Source organism: Podarcis muralis, chromosome W (genome assembly GCF_964188315.1).
Source record: "Podarcis muralis chromosome W, rPodMur119.hap1.1, whole genome shotgun sequence".
NCBI lineage: Eukaryota > Metazoa > Chordata > Lepidosauria > Squamata > Lacertidae > Podarcis > Podarcis muralis.
In genome coordinates, this window is record NC_135674.1 from 24,624,348 (window position 1) to 24,640,158 (window position 15,811).

At 45.5% G+C, this 15,811-nt stretch overlaps 1 protein-coding gene across 1 annotated transcript in view; it reads right to left on the minus strand.

The window, feature by feature from the left end:
* The window catches only part of LOC144326329 (uncharacterized), a 105,240-nt gene that overhangs the window by 22,328 nt on the left and 67,101 nt on the right, over nucleotides 1–15,811 (minus strand). Inside the window, exons 5-7 of the mRNA XM_077922869.1 lie at nucleotides 9,837–9,964; nucleotides 8,300–8,409; nucleotides 8,112–8,216 (exon numbers count right to left, since the gene is read on the minus strand). Of these exons, the coding sequence (XP_077778995.1) occupies nucleotides 8,112–8,216; nucleotides 8,300–8,409; nucleotides 9,837–9,964 (343 nt within the window). The remainder of the gene's footprint in view (nucleotides 1–8,111; nucleotides 8,217–8,299; nucleotides 8,410–9,836; nucleotides 9,965–15,811) is intronic.

The window sequence follows — 15,811 nt, forward strand, 5'->3', positions numbered from 1 at the left end:
TGAATTCTGGTAGATTTAACAGTGCGTCCGATCTGCAGCAGGTAGGCCAATTACTGCAGGTGCTGCTCAGAGAATGGAGGCAAGTTCCTCTGAATAGCAGAGGACTGCCAGCTAAGCGCTAAGAAATCAGTCCAGGCCTTCTCATAAGACCTGAAAGCAGAAGGGGAAATGTAAACTACTCCCCCTCTTAATTATCAATTGTTGCCAAAGCGCCACGGGAGCTCCAGAAAATCCGGCTATAGCCTGGTGTCCAGAGCCTAGGATCTGAGCTCTCCAACTGAAAATGGGATAGAGTGACAGCAAAAACATTAGATGATCCCGTAATAGAGCGAGCAGAAACGCAATATTAAACCTTAAGCAGTGCAGCTGGAAGGCACATAAAAGGGGGCGGAGACTCTGCCAAAGCATGAGGACCATTTTGCCAGGACCCTCACACTGCCTGGTTATCAGACCAAGACAGACCCGACGGTCCCTGTACTCCTCAGTCCAGATGTGCGCTGACACTACAATGGGGAGAACTCAAGAAAAGTTAGGTCACATGTGATAGCCTTGCCCTGCCAGGCTCAAGGCCACTGTACAGGATGATGAAGGGACCCCGGGCCATGAGACCACCTGGCCGAGCAGGAATGGAAGGGGCAGCCTGGAACAACCACCCTGCATGCCAATTTTTAACTGACTTAGCAATGATAGAATCTGACAAAGCAATATTTGCTATCAGAGGAAGTATTACAAGAATAATGTCCTTCACGGCAAACAGCATTTCCACAGGCAAGCAGAGGTATGAGCAACGATATCCAGCTAGCCCCCGAATGCGTTAAAAGGGGCAGTAGGAGCCACTGTCCTATCCACTGCCAACGGAACACCCAGCTCCTCAGGGAATATAAGGGGCGTGCAGTAAGCCTAAGCAGGGGCTGGTGTCACATGAACCAGCCAGTGAGATAATCCAAATAATGGTACCCCCAGTTAAACGAGTCTTGACTCGCAATGTTCAATCCAGAAAGACACTAAAGGACTCGAGTGCTGCACAGCCTATAGCACAACCCATTGCCATCACCTTATCAATGTAAGGACCATCCAATTAAAGCCCAACTACTTATAATCTTGAAGGTGAACCGGCAGCAGCCTAACAGCCAATTCAATATCGCATAATGCCAACCAGGCCCTCATCCAATTAGTTGGTAAGCTCAACTGCCTGATCCAAAGATGCATATTTCACGGAACAATTCCAGAGAGTCATACACTGAGGTGCCTATGGGATGCGATAAATATGGATTATATGGGGCATCCTTAGGGACGATCCCCAAAGGGGGTAAATGAAAATCAGGAATAGAAGGAGAATCAAGGGGATCCCACCAAACGTCCCAATGAAAGCTGCTTCCTAACCTTCTTATTTGCTACCGCAGGTAGCTCTCTGACTGGCTTTAAAGTTGCTGTATTCTGAGCCACTGGTTGAAAAGCCAGAGGAATCCCAAACCTTGGGAAAATGACCCATCTAGATAACCTTTTAGCCAGGCTTCCAAGGAAGGTATTTTTATGGAAATATGGGCAAGAGGTATAGAGTTATAGCTTGCTAGCCCCCAGCCCCCACTTGGGCAGAATGCCCTGCCTTGAGTTGCCACCCTGATGTGTAAATTTACAGGGCCAACGCTGGCCAGAAACCCTAAAAAGTCCCTACAAAACTGCTGCTGGGCCAGCTTCCTGCATACCAGCTTAAGGTACTATTGCTCAGGGAATTTTCATTTGAAATGTGGAGCTGCGCAAGTGGTCCACATGTCCCTGTCCCTGCGATCCTAGCAAGCTGAGGGGATGATGGCAGCCCTGAATCTAACATACCCAGAGTGAATTGCAACTTAAAGAATAGTGGGGTGGAAGGGACCCTGAGGATCATGTAGTCCACTCTCCCACAATATCATCATCATCTATTTGTACCCCGCCCATCTGGCTGGACATCCCCAGCCACTCTGAGCAGCTTCCAACAAAAGATTAAATACAGAAATGCAGCAAACATTAAAGGCTTCCCTAAACAGGGCTGCATTAGATGTCTTCTAAAAGTCTGGTAGTAGACATCTGATGGGAGAGCGTACCACAGGGCGGGTGCAACTACCGAGAAGGTACTACACATGGTGCCCTGTAACTTGGCCTCTCACAGTGAGGGAACCACCAGAAGGCCCTCGGCGCTGGACCTCAGTGTCCGGGCAGAGTGATGAGGGAGCATGCAGCTGTCCCATATAGGGACCATCCAGCAACCTAGGGATTACCGGCACCATACACTGACCAGCTGAGCTATCCAGGATGATCCCTAAAGACCCAGGTTTGATGTACCTGCAAGGAGGTGTCAGCATCATCCCTGCTCCCCTTTTCCCTGCTCCTGGATCGCCACCTCTGAAGACGCTTCCTTCTGGAAGAAGGCACCTAGGGCACCAGCAAGTCACCCTCTGCAGGAGAGGCAAGCTCTGGAGGCATCTGCAAAGGCCCTGTCATAATCTGCAAAAGACTAAATGTGAGGAACTGGTGAAACCAATGCTTTGTGCATCACATGGGGAAGCTATTCAGGCCGGAAACGCTGCCAGTGTCCATCAAATTCTAGGGCCAAGCGGGCCAAACCCTAAGATCACCTGCTAGGCCAGAGATAAATGTTTCCAATGAGATAACAAACTCGAGGCAGCCCACTGCCTGACCAGGTACCCCTGTTGCACTTTAGAGGGAAGCACGCCCTCAAGAAACCCAAAGTTCTTTTGGGGAGCAATGTTACAAGTGGGCCGGACTACCCAGCAACAGAATAGTCCAAACGGAGCAGTTTGTTTTGTTTTGATAACAATGGCTAAATGGGGGATATGAACCCTGACTCCCAGGTCCTAGTCCTACACTCTGGCCACTAAGCCACAGTGGCTCGCCTCTAAAATGGCAGTTGCCACTATCAGGGCAAAACAAACTAGAAGAAAATAAACTTGTTCAGAAACAGCATAATAAAGAGCATACACAGAGTGCTCACTGGAGGCACAGAGAGCCTCTGGTTCCACTCTGTCTGCCTAAGATATACATTAGCAACAAGTGAGCCTGCAAACAAACAGATAAATTCTTATAGAGAAAATGAGTCACATGTCACATAGACTTTAACACTTTACTGTACTGCTAACTGTAGCAGGCTAAGGCTTGAAAGATATGTGCAGGCCGAGCAGGCCGTGAAGGCCTCCCTGCTCTGCTCTCTGCCTTTTATACTCTCATTGCAATATTAAAGGAACTCAATATAGTGCGCCCGCCCAAGGCTAGATTAAAACTCGGCCAAGAGCACTGCATGCACCCAAAATAAAGCCAACCTTTGGGGATACTATAAACGAAAGTGATACCAGCTAAGCTGGGAACAGCCCTGACTAGCACCACAATTAAACAGGCAAAAATGGGGGAAACCTTTTTGCAAAGAAAGCCCCTAATGGCGGCTCCCTCCCTATTGGGAAAGGCAACCACAGATACAGGGAGAATCTTCCCACAGGGCAGGGTAAGGGGTGGGGTGAGAAATCAAACAGGAAAAAAGGGGAAATAGATTAATTAAGGGACTAGAGAGGATTAAAAAGAAGGGGGAAAATAAAATAGAGAGGATTAAAAAGAAGGGGGGAAATAAAGAAATGTAACCAGACATGAGAAGATTGCTCCTGATCCGATGCACTCTGCAAAGAGAAAGAGAAACCAGAGTGCACCAATATTTAAAGACTATGGTCCCACCCACCCAATTTGCAACATACAATTTGCCCCAGCAACCCGGTTACCCAATCATGATGCCAGGCAACAACTATTAACCTTCCTGGCAACAAGAGGCCTGGCCTGGTGGCCCACACCGCAACACGTGCTCTCATTTATTGGAGAACACGCTTTGTGAGGGGGAAAACGGGGGGAAAGGCAAGCCATCAATGCCACCTTGAACTGCTTGGATGAAAAGTGGGCTATGAATGTAATAAAAAGCATCCCCAAATAATGATCATGGAAGGTACCCTGGGGATCATCTAGTCCAGCCCCCTGCAATGCAGGAATATGCAGCTGTACCTTATGGGAATCGGACCTGCAACCTTGGTGCTATCTGCAGCTCCCTCTAACCAGCTGAGCTGCAATGAGATTTGAGGGAGAATGGGAAGGCGGGGAAAGGGAGGGGGGTGGGAAGAGAAGTTAAACTGTTCAGGAAGGGGTTAAATTCCATGGGGATGCTGGCCGTGTGGGGGACCCCAAGCCCTCGCCCCAGAAGATTAAAAAAAAGAAGCAGAAGAAATCCTACTTACAGATTCACGATGCTGGCCATCTCTTCAGGTAAAATCCCCTCCTGTTTAAACTAAACTGCTTTAAAATGCTCACACAACACAAACTCTGAACCTTGCCTCTAACCCTATTGCTACTCCTCTCTGTCTAAAATATACAGGAAAATATGTGCACAAAATATACAAATGAAAATGAAATGATAAAGTGAAAGCAAAGCAAAGCAAAGTCTACACCTATCTCCCCTGTTGGTCCCTCGCTTGCTTGCTTGCTTGCTTGCTTGCTTGCTTGCTTGCTTGCTTCTCCGTCCCAGTTCTGTCTCAGCCAACTCCTCCCAACTATCCCACGACGGGGATGTGTAGCTGCTGTCTTTTCTACAAGCAGCACGAGATGTCACAAAGATGGGCAGGACACTGTTTCCTTGACAACCCACCCAGCTTGACCCTGAACTAATCTCCCTGCTCTTTCGTTGCCATGTTTTCTCTCTAACCTTGGGACACCTGCTGTTTGCAGCTTTACGAATCACTTTTTATCACAAACAGGTTCATACATTTTCTGGCAACGTTTCTCAAGAGAGGCCACCCAAGCAATTCACCACCCACCATTTGCGGACACCGCTATGCCATCATATTGGCATCAGGTGTTTTCCAGGCCAGTGAATGTCAGCAACCCCTTCTTCTAAAGCTGCTTCCCCAGTTTCATCCAAAATAGAAAGAAATGTCATTTGGTAGCCCATTGAGAAGCTTTGGGAAGTAATGAAATACATTTCTGAAAGTTATTTATGGATGCACAAGGTCACCATTAAGGTGAATGGAAAGGAACATTTCCCCAGGCGGCACACCACTGTCCCCGAATCTCGTCCGCTGCTTGGTCATTTCAACAGATTGTGTGTCTTAGTAAGATTTTGTACATTTCAGAAAGCTTTCCCTTGGCTACAAATGAAGTGCAGGATTTTTCAAAAACTTATTAATGCCCTGTGCTTTTACTTCTGGTGTGGTAAAAAATGGCAGAATCTGGCTATCATTTAAAGCAGTGTAACATGCTGGTTTACGTTTCCCCTCACATTTGGTGACTAGGTAGGGATATGCAGTTTTGTGTTTTGTTTTTTGAAGAGTTCCTAAGGAGTCCTGCTGCTTCCGAGTTTTATTTTGGGGGTTGTTGATGTTGTTGTTTACAAAAAGGTAATCCAGTTGTAACCTTTTTCTAGGTACAATTCTGTACATTCTGGTACTACCTGTTCACTCATGGTCCCTCCAAATCCCTTTGTTTCTTTTAGCAATGTGTCCTTGTGTATCTGCATAAGCTGTTCAAAGCCTGCTACCTTTGCTTACAGAATTTCTCCTTGGTCTGACTCTGTGGAAGGCACCATGCTATTCCCCTTTAAATTAGCCATGTATACAGAAAACGTGAGAACTGGAATTTTGGGCTTGAATGGATTTCTGGATCGTCTGCATGCCAAGCACATACTTCTCCCACTGGGCCAGCACCCTTCCTCAGTGACTGAGCTCTCATTGCACACAGCCATCCAGCAAGCAAAAAAATGTTACTGTCAGAAGGGCAGAGTGGGGAGCAAGAAATTCAGGGGCCGGTTTCAGACCCACAGTGCTCGGGTTTATTCTGTTGCCTGCTTGACATTGTGCCTCCTTCCCCCCTACCTTTTATTCCTAGGAAAGTTTCACAATGTCGCTGCTTGGGATTCTGGATAATCTATGGTGTTTTTCTTTTCAGTTTTTTAAATTAATTTTCCAAAAAAAAATTGAGACAAACAAACAAACAAACAAACAAACAAACAAACATCCTAATTGTAATTAAACCAATCTTGATAACATTGTTAAGTGGCTTCCTCAAATCCCCCTGGTTGAATTTCATTATATTTCATTTTAACAGTTTTCCAAAATCAATCTTCTCAAAAAAAATATTAACTTGATCACTTCACATCTTTCATTCTTTCTAATCTAGCTTGAAACATCTTAATTCCTATCCTTACATATTTAAATCCTAAGCCTATCTTGTATTTACAAGCTTTTCCAATTAGGTTATCTTGACATATTTAGCTAAATAATCTTTGAATTTTGTCCATTCTTCCACTGCCAGGACCAGCTGAGGATGTTTTTGCTTGAGGCAGAAACACCCTGAGCCCTGCCTCTGCTTCTCCTTTAGGAAAGGAGGCTGGAGAGGAGCAGGTTGCGTTGGCAAAACCCTCACAAGGGCCTGACCGTGGTCACAATAGTGGCATGGCTGCAAGCATGGTGCTCTATGGACCTTGATCTGCCCCCCCTTGAGCCAATGGCCTCGCAACGCCTCATGCGCAGGTTGGCCCTGCCAATTCCTAGGGTGCCCAGTTGGACTATTTCAGTGGGGAAGGGGGAAGTTCCCAATCCCGTTCCACTGCTCTCCGCCTGCTCCCCCTCAAAATGATCCATCTACCCTCCACTCCATCCCACTTCAAATGAAAATAAATAATAAAAGAGCTCCCATCCAGACTCTGCAGTCTCCATAGCTGCTCTCAGAGCTCCAGTCTCTTTTGGTCATTTTGGGGACTCCCTTGAGAAGAACAAGTGGACATCTAGGAGTTGCTGTTGGTGGTGGTGGCAGGAGCAGGGCTCAGCTCCTCCTGCTCTTAAGTGTGCTCTGCTCAGTTCTGCAGCCTTATCCCTTGGCACCAGGTGCACATATGCTCTCATAACCCCCTCAAGCCAAGCCCAGTTCTTTTTCTTCCTCTGTTCTCCCTCCTACCACTGAGCCCTGGAGACAAAGCTTAATGGGGAGAGGGGAGGGCAGACCTCCCCTCAAGAGTCTATGCAATAATTTGCAGCCAGCTGCTGCTGGGCTGAAACTTGCAAGCTGCAAGCAGTATGAGGAAGGAGAGCAATTGAGAAACACCTTGGGGAAGCAATGTAGCCCTCTTTCTGCACCTGCAAGCCTTGTTGTGAAGAGCGAAGTCAGATTCCATGGTATCTGCACGACCTGATGCCCCATGCAGCACCCCCTCTCCACAGCCTCTCCCTCATGTGTGCTGCGAGGGCCCAAGGCGGCTACATTTGGAAAGTCTGGCTGAGCTTCAGAGCAGTGGAGAAACCAGCAAAGGCAAGTGTAGCTCCCCTCCAAACACCAGAACAATCTCTGCACAACGGATCTTTCATTTTGAAACAACCGTTTCCCAATAAATTAAGAGTGTGTGTGCACCAAGTACAGGAACCCAGGACAGAAAAGCAGAAAGACAAAGTTGCAGAACTTGGGGTCAGGTGGGGAGCCCAACCCAACCCAGCTGTACCCACTGCCTCAGCTCCCCTCCTGCTGCCCAGCCTGTGCCCCCTCCTCCCCCCTGGTCCCTTTAGGCAATGCTTAGTGTTTCATGAAGAATGAACACCCTAGAACTCTACTTGGCAGAATGGGGACAGATAGCTGAACTATAGAGAGCAGGCTAAGGCGTATGTGGGCCACAGTGGCTGCCCTGCCCCTTCTTGATGAGAGAAAGAGGTCCTGCAATCCCAGGACAGGCCAGGAATCCTTATGCCTGGCACCCACCAAGAGTAGCACATGCTCAGCTGCAGCAGAAGGGGAGAGCGTGGACTACTGCGCAGGGACTGAGAGCAGCAGTGGTGGTAGTAGGATGGGCAGGGGAATGACTGTCCTCCAACAGGGTCCCTCCCCAAGCACCCTGAACCTGCTGCCAATGCCCTGAAACCATGTGGAAAGCCAAGTGTGCAACCGTGTCAGGAGTCAAGAGGAAAAGGTGGAAAGGGCGAAGCACAGGGAAGTTGAGCTGGCACATGGCAAGATGGCACAAGGGGAAGGGCAGGCACCAGAGAACAGAGGCTGGGCCTTGCCTCTTCCCTCCCAACTTTGTCTCCAGTCACGCTTGGCACCTTTCGTAGTCATCCGCCCCCAGCAGGAAGCCCAGGAGGAAGCCGATGGCACTCGGCAGAACGTTGGGCAGAGGCCGTAGCAGGAGGCTGGCAAAGAGGGTGGCTGCAGGGAAGCGGAAACATTTGCATGAGAGGAGGCGGGAGCAGGAGGAAGGCCAGCTCCCAGCCACGACAGGCAGGCCTTAACTAGCATGTTGCCACTGACGTTGTTGCTCTCAGAGTATTTCAGCAGCTCCCGCAGGAAAGCCACCACGAAGCGGAACACGTTCTGGTGCGACCGCGGCAACTGGCAGATCACCTGCAAGACAGGGAGGGGCAGTTTGTGTGGGAATGTTCTGGGGTGCAGGAGAGGATATATTGACTAATTATATCCTTATCCAACTTGTGCTAACAAGTTCCCAAAATATCAGCAGAGTTTATAAACATTCCCCTTTAAGTGTGCAACGGTAACGTGTGCACAGGTTCGCTAGAACCTCTATAATAATTACTCTGGTAATTTCCCCTTTTGTTCCCTCTTAAAATACAAGACACGACACAGTCTTTATAAAAGTATAAAAGAGTTTACTCACGTTCTGTTCACAATGTGATCCCAGAAGGCAGACAGGCTTAAAAAGGTAAAATACATTTAGAATCTATCTTGTAGCAAGATAGTCCTTATCTCCTCTCTTGGCTGGGAGCCAAGAGAGCATCCTTAGATGTTGCTTCATCGAAGGAAAATGGCAGAGAGAGAGAGTGGCTGCCTGCCCTGTGCTTTTGTCATTACCTGCACAGGTGAGGCCACACCCACCTCTGGTCACATGCGGAGGAAGTCCGTCCCAGGAAGTTTACCTGCTTGCTGGACAGACATCCCTCCCCATGTTCTAACATGTACACTCTAGGAATGTTGTCATTGACTGCTCCTGTGTTTACATCCCACAGTTTGGAGTTTCAGTGCAGAGCTTTGCTAGAGGAGGGGCATGGATCACTAGCACAGTGTACTTCTTATGTTCGCAGGTTCAGACCTGGCATAAAAAAAAGAATGTTTAAAATGGTAACCGGACTAGAACTCTGCTGGGAACTTTGGGGAATAATACAACTGTAGAGTCGGAAGGGACCACGAGGGTTAACTAATCGAACCCCCTGCAATGCCTAAGGTGGGGCTCGAACTCAGGACACTGAGATGAAGAGTCTTATGCTCTACCAACTGAGATATCTTGGGGAAAGGGCCATAGCTCTGCAGTAAACCACCTGCTTTTCATGCAGAAAGTCTCAGGCTCCACCCCCAGCATCTCCCAGGAGGGTAGGGAACATCCCTTGTCTGAAATCCTGGAGAGCCACTGCTTGTCAATTTCGGCAATACTGAGCTAAATGGCCCAGGGGTCTGATTCAGTATATGGCCGCTTCCTGTGTTGGAAATTCAAGCGAGGTTCACTGAAACAGGTGGGCTATTGTTACAACTCCTTGCCAGAAAGCAAAAAGGCAACATGTGCGCACCCCACCCCCCTCCACAACCGAGAGGGATGGTTATCAAAGGAGACATCAGCAACCTCTGCAGTTAAGAAGGCTTCCCAGACCAGACTAGCCCTCCTGCCAGTGTGCCGGTTTACTGGCTTTCAGGGATGTTTTAGTGGATTTCCTGTTACTCGCGGCAACATTTGGACTAGATGACTTTGGAAATCCCTTCTGATTCTATGCTTCTGTACACACCACAGACCAGCCAGGAAGAGATGGGGCTCTGGGGCCGACCTGGCGACAGAGGTGGCTGTCATGTGAGCACTCAAGGCAGCGCTGATACAGTTCATAGCAAAGGACTGGTTCTGGCACTGCCTCCAGGAAGATGAGCAGAGCTTCGGCCACCGAGTGGTCACTGCCAACTATTGACAGCCTGGCAAGGGAAGTGTTCTGTCCTGTTACCTTGAAATATACTCAGAGTCGCAAAGTGATTTCATGCCCTTTATTCAGCTCATAGTGGTGAGGAGGAATGAATGAAAGTCCCCTCAAAGTATCTGCTTTATATACATTATTTACAGACTTCCGGAGGCGGCGCAACCGGCAATGGCGGTCTCCTTCGCTTAGTGAAGGGGAAGCTCCGCGGAAAAGGGTTGCCCGCTACGGCGAAGCGGGGACCCACGTCGGAAAACCATAGGCAGAGTGAGCCTGTGGCCGTGGGACTCGGCGGGCACCTGAAGCGCCCCCTGAAACGAAGAAGGAGCCCCGTAAGGGGTCCCGGAACGTGGAGGGGTTGGCGCGGTGCTGTGAGTCGATCGCTCTTTCTGCGTGAGTGAAGCCGCATAGCTGCTGTCGGTGAGCGCTGACCTTTTTTCCTGGAACAAAAGACTCGGAAACTTCTTCAATTCGTGAGTAAAAGGGACTAAAGTAATTGGACTATATAAATTTAAAGAAATTGGATTAAATAATTTTAAAATAATTTGGATGAAGCGGGAGACGTAACCAGGAAGTCCGCCTCCCGATCTTGCTTAAACTTCAAAGCAAAGACTTGGATCTGAAGCCTTTGAAGTGGAAATAGAAGCTATTACTTCAAGCACTGCAGGATTGCTTTAAAGGAACTAAAGGATCTTCTTTTGCTCTCTCTTTGTTGACTTTGACTATCCTCTCCCTGTGGACTTGCAAATAATTTATAAAGAAACCCAGGTACTTGAACTGCCAAACTTTCAGAACTGTCAGACTGCAGACTTTAATTTTGTTACTTTGAACTGTTACATTTTGAGCACAATTGGCCTAGTTGCTGGGAATTACAGTTGTCTGGCACTTATATAGAAACATTGTTCACAAAGATTCCACTCTGCTGGTTACAAGAATCTGAAGGCTCCTCTGAACCATTAGACATTGTTAAAATCTTTAAGCTTTTGGAATAAGCTGTGGAAAAAATTTCTTTGTCTTCCTAAGACACGGCTGTACTCCCCCTAGAGGACTTTGGAATTACAATTGTTGGAGACTTGTATTTTTCCTCTCTCTCCTGTTTTATTGTTTACTTTCTGGGACTGTAGATTCCCATGGGACTCTATACAATTTGACCTTGACACGTAGACAGGAGTGGAATGAGCGGTGCTGGGAAAACAAGATCGGCTAAAGCAAAGGCTAAACAATTAACACAAACAACCTTGATTCCACAGCAGCGTAGATCATCTGTTCCTGCTGTTTTGGTGGCACAAGAGGAAGAAACAGAGCAGGACTTGTTAGAGGGTATGGCTGCGGGAAAAACTGCCTCAGTATTAGATCAAATCTTGGGAAAATTGGAAAGTTTGGATAAAAAGGCAGATGAACACTCAGCTAAAATTGACCAAGCCACAGCCAGTGTTAATAAATTAACTGAACAAGTTGCTCAGCATGCTCAAGCAATTGGAAGTCTTGTGGAAGCCACCACAGAAAATCGCAAATTAGCTGTGGAAGTCAATCAGAAAGTTCAAGCATTAGAGGAAGAAGTAAAGCCACTACACAAGCAGATTGATGAACAGCAGGCCTACCTGTCTATGATTGAACTGCAAAACCGGGAAAATAATCTCAGATTGAGGGCGATTCCAGAATTGGAACAGGGGGACTTAATTAATTATCTGACAAAAGAATTTGCTAACTTTTGGGCCCTGGAGGAAGATAAAGACTTTAAAATTGTAAGCGCCTTCAGACTGGGAAGAGTGGCAAGGAAGGATAAGCCCAGAGATTGTCTGCTTATTTTGAGGTCCAAGGAGGAAAGAGATAAAATACTAAGTTTACACTACGGAAAGTCACTAACAATCCAAGACAGGAAGGCTGAAATTTATAAAGATATCCCAAAACAACTTTTGGACCTTAGATCTACATATTCTGAACTTGTTAAGTTGTTGAGGAGCAACTTTATTCCCTTCAGGTGGGAATTTCCCCAAGGATTATCCTTTACACTCAAAGGGAAGAAAGTAAGAATAAAAGCTGCTGAGGACAAAGAAAAATTTCTGAAAGATTTCGGAGAAGACCTTCAGAAAGGGATTTTTGGAACACCAGGGCCTGGACCTCTGGTGGTACCTATACCATCGCCTGCACCTACACCTTTGGAGTCTGAGGAACAGAAGAAAGAAACGCCACCACCTAGTGACTAGTAGATTTGGCCAGGATGTCTCTGCAGCTTCTCAGTTGGAATATTAACGGTGGTAATTCCCCGGAAAAAAGGAGGAGAATATTTCATATATTAAAGAAAGAACAATTGGACATAATTTGCTTGCAGGAAACACATGTGACTAGGCTACACAGGAAAGTGTTAGTCAACAAGAGATTAGGCCAAGAGTTTATTTCATCGGACAGAGTCAAGAAAAGAGGAGTGGTGATCTATGCAAAGGAGAGCCTATCACCAAAATTTCTATTTAAAGATGAGCAAGGAAGAATCTTGGCAATTGAGATACAAGCACAAGGTGAAAAGATTTTGATATTGGGAATTTATGCACCTAATGAGGGGAAATCGGAATTTTATAAGAAGCTGCATGAGACAATGCTGGACTTTCTGGACTATGATAACACCATTATGATGGGAGATATGAATGGGGTGGTATCTACCAACATGGACAAGTCACAAAACCAAAACTTGACAAAAGACGGCAGACTACCTAAAACTTTTTTTGAATTAACTGACAATTTGGACTTGATTGATATCTGGAGGGCAAAGAACCCCCTAGGAAGAGAAGGAACATTCTTCTCTGAAGCCCATCTGTCATGGACGCGAATCGACCAAATATGGATAACTAGAGGACTGGCACCGAAGACTAGAAAAGTGGAAATCTGCCCAAAAACCTGCTCCGACCATAACGCTATGAAAATGGAAATGAGGCTAACTCCAACCGGCTCCTTTAGATGGAAAATGAATGACACCTTGTTTAGAGACCAGGAATTTATTAAAAAGGCCCAAAAGACTTTGAGAGACTATTTCGAAATAAATCTGAACACCACAGTGGAAAAAAGAGTAATCTGGGACGCAAGCAAAGCTGTTATGAGGGGGTTTTTGATACAACAGAACACCGTTAAGAAAAAAGCACAGAATGAAAGAAAAGACAAGATCTTAGAGAAAATAAGAGAAGGTGAGAAAAAGTTGAGAGTGAAACCAAAATCTCAGGAGATCTTGAGAGAAATCAAATTCCAACAAGCACAATATGCTAAACTGGTAAATCAAGAAGTGGAATGGAAAATCAAATTAATGAAACAAAATACATTTGAATCAGCAAACAAATGTGGGAAGCTGCTAGCATGGCAGCTGAAGAAGAGACAAAAACTGAACACGGTGACAAACTTAGAAATCGAAGGGAGAAATATACAAAACCCCGAAGCGATCAGAAAGTGCTTCCAGAGATACTTTAAACAACTTTACACGCAAGAGCCACAGAAAGAGACAGAGATTGATCAATTTTTAAAGAAAAATGGACTACCAAAACTATCTCAGGAAAAGAGGTCAATCCTAAACTACAAAATAACACAACAAGAAATTGAAGGTGCCATTCAGAATATGCAGCTTGGAAAATCCCCAGGGCCGGATGGACTTTCCTCCAAGTATTATAAGATATTGAAAGACTATTTGACACAACCACTTTTGGAGGTTTGCAATGAGATTTTGGAGGGGAAGAAGGCGCCGGAATCGTGGAAAGAAGCTTTCATCACATTGATACCTAAATCGGAAACTGAAAAGACTCAACCTAAGAACTACCGCCCCATCTCGCTCCTGAATGTGGATTACAAAATTTTTGCTGATATCTTGGCAAGTAGATTTAAAACAGTGTTAAATGAAGTAATTCACAAAGATCAGGCAGGCTTTCTCCCAGGTAGACATTTGTTTGATAACACCAGGAATATCATTGACATTTTGGAACTTTTACAAACAAACATCAATACTAAGGCAGTGTTAATTTTTATAGATGCGGAGAAAGCATTTGATAATATTTCATGGAAGTTTATGAAGAAAAATTTGGAGGGGATGGGAGTGGGACGGGAATTTGAAAATGGAATAAATGCGATCTATTCAGAGCAAAAAGCTAAACTGATAGTTAACAATGTGGTGACAGAAGAGTTCAAGATTGAAAAAGGAACACGACAAGGTTGCCCTATTTCTCCTCTGTTATTTATTTCGGTCCTGGAGGTTCTCTTGAACATGATTAGAGGGGACCGGTTGGTGGAAGGGATACAGGTCGGAGCCAAACAGTACAAATTAAAGGCATTTGCAGATGACCTGGTTTTAACATTGCAGGAGCCAGAGTCTAGTACAAAAAGAGTTTTAGAATTGATTTATGAGTTTGGTCGGCTGGCTGGATTTAAATTAAATAAGCAGAAAACTAAGGTTTTGGAAAAAAAACATGACATCTATGGAAACAGAGAGGTTTCAGAAGGAGACGGACTTAAATGTGGTTAAAAAGGTGAAATACCTAGGGGTTAACTTATCTGCTAAAAATCTGAATTTATTCAAAGACAATTATGAAAAATGTTGGTCAGAAATCAAAAAGGATTTAGAAATCTGGTCGAGATTGAAACTTTCCTTGTTGGGCCGAATAGCTGCTATAAAGATGAATGTGTTGCCAAAGATGCTGTTTTTGTTCCAGGCCCTACAGATCGTGGACAGAGTGGAATGCTTTGGAAAGTGGCAGAAAGATATCTCTAAGTTTGTCTGGCAGGGCAAAAAGCCCAGAATAAAATTTAAAATATTAACAGATGCAAAGGAAAGAGGGGGGTTTGCCCTGCCGGACTTAAGGTTATATTACGAAGCTGCAGCTTTCTGCTGGATGAAGGATTGGTTACTTCTTGAGAACACTGATGTCCTGGATCTGGAAGGGTTTAACAATGCTTTTGGTTGGCATGCGTATTTGTGGTACGACAAGGTAAAGGTTCATAAAATGTTTAAGAATCATATTGTCAGGAAAGCAATATTTAATGTCTGGTCAAAATATAAGGACTTACTAGAAAACAAGACTCCAAGGTGGTTGTCACCTATGGAGGCCAAGGCTCGGAAAAGACTCAATATGGAGGCCGAATGGCCGAAATATTGGGAAATAACTGAAAAAGTTGGAGAAACTTGGAGACTGCAGAGTTTGGAGAAACTAAAGGATAAAGTGCGAGACTGGTTACATTATGCTCAGATTAAAGAGGTTTTTAATATGGATAAAAAGATAGGATTCCAGGTGGAAAAATCGAAATTAGAAACAGAATTGTTAGAACCTAAGACTAAGGTGCTCTCAAGAATGTATAACTTGCTGTTGAAATGGAATACGCAGGATGAAACGGTTAAATCAGGTATGATAAAATGGGCACAGGACATTGGATATAACATCATGTTTGCTGACTGGGAAAGGTTATGGACCACCGGTGTGAAGTTCATGGCATGTAATGCCTTGAAAGAAAATATTATGAAAGTCTGCCCCCCCCGGACTGCAGAAACTTAAAGCAACGAAAGACCTCGCTGCAGTTATAAGAAACTTAGTTGCGAACTGTCAACCCTGAGCTGTCAAAAGTATCTCTTCCCTCCCGATCGGCAGGAGAAGGGGGAAAAAAGACAGTCTTGCGAAGATACTCTTAATTTAAAGGGAAACAAAGTTTTTCACTGCCCTGATCCCCGGGGACGAGCTGCCAGGAGTTAACACCGGGAAAACTGTTCTTTAAAATAACTTTGAAGTGGATATAGACTATACCTTAAATGGTGAAAAAGTTTTAAGACTTTTAAGACTTGAATGGGACTTTGTTACAGATATTTGATTATTTAA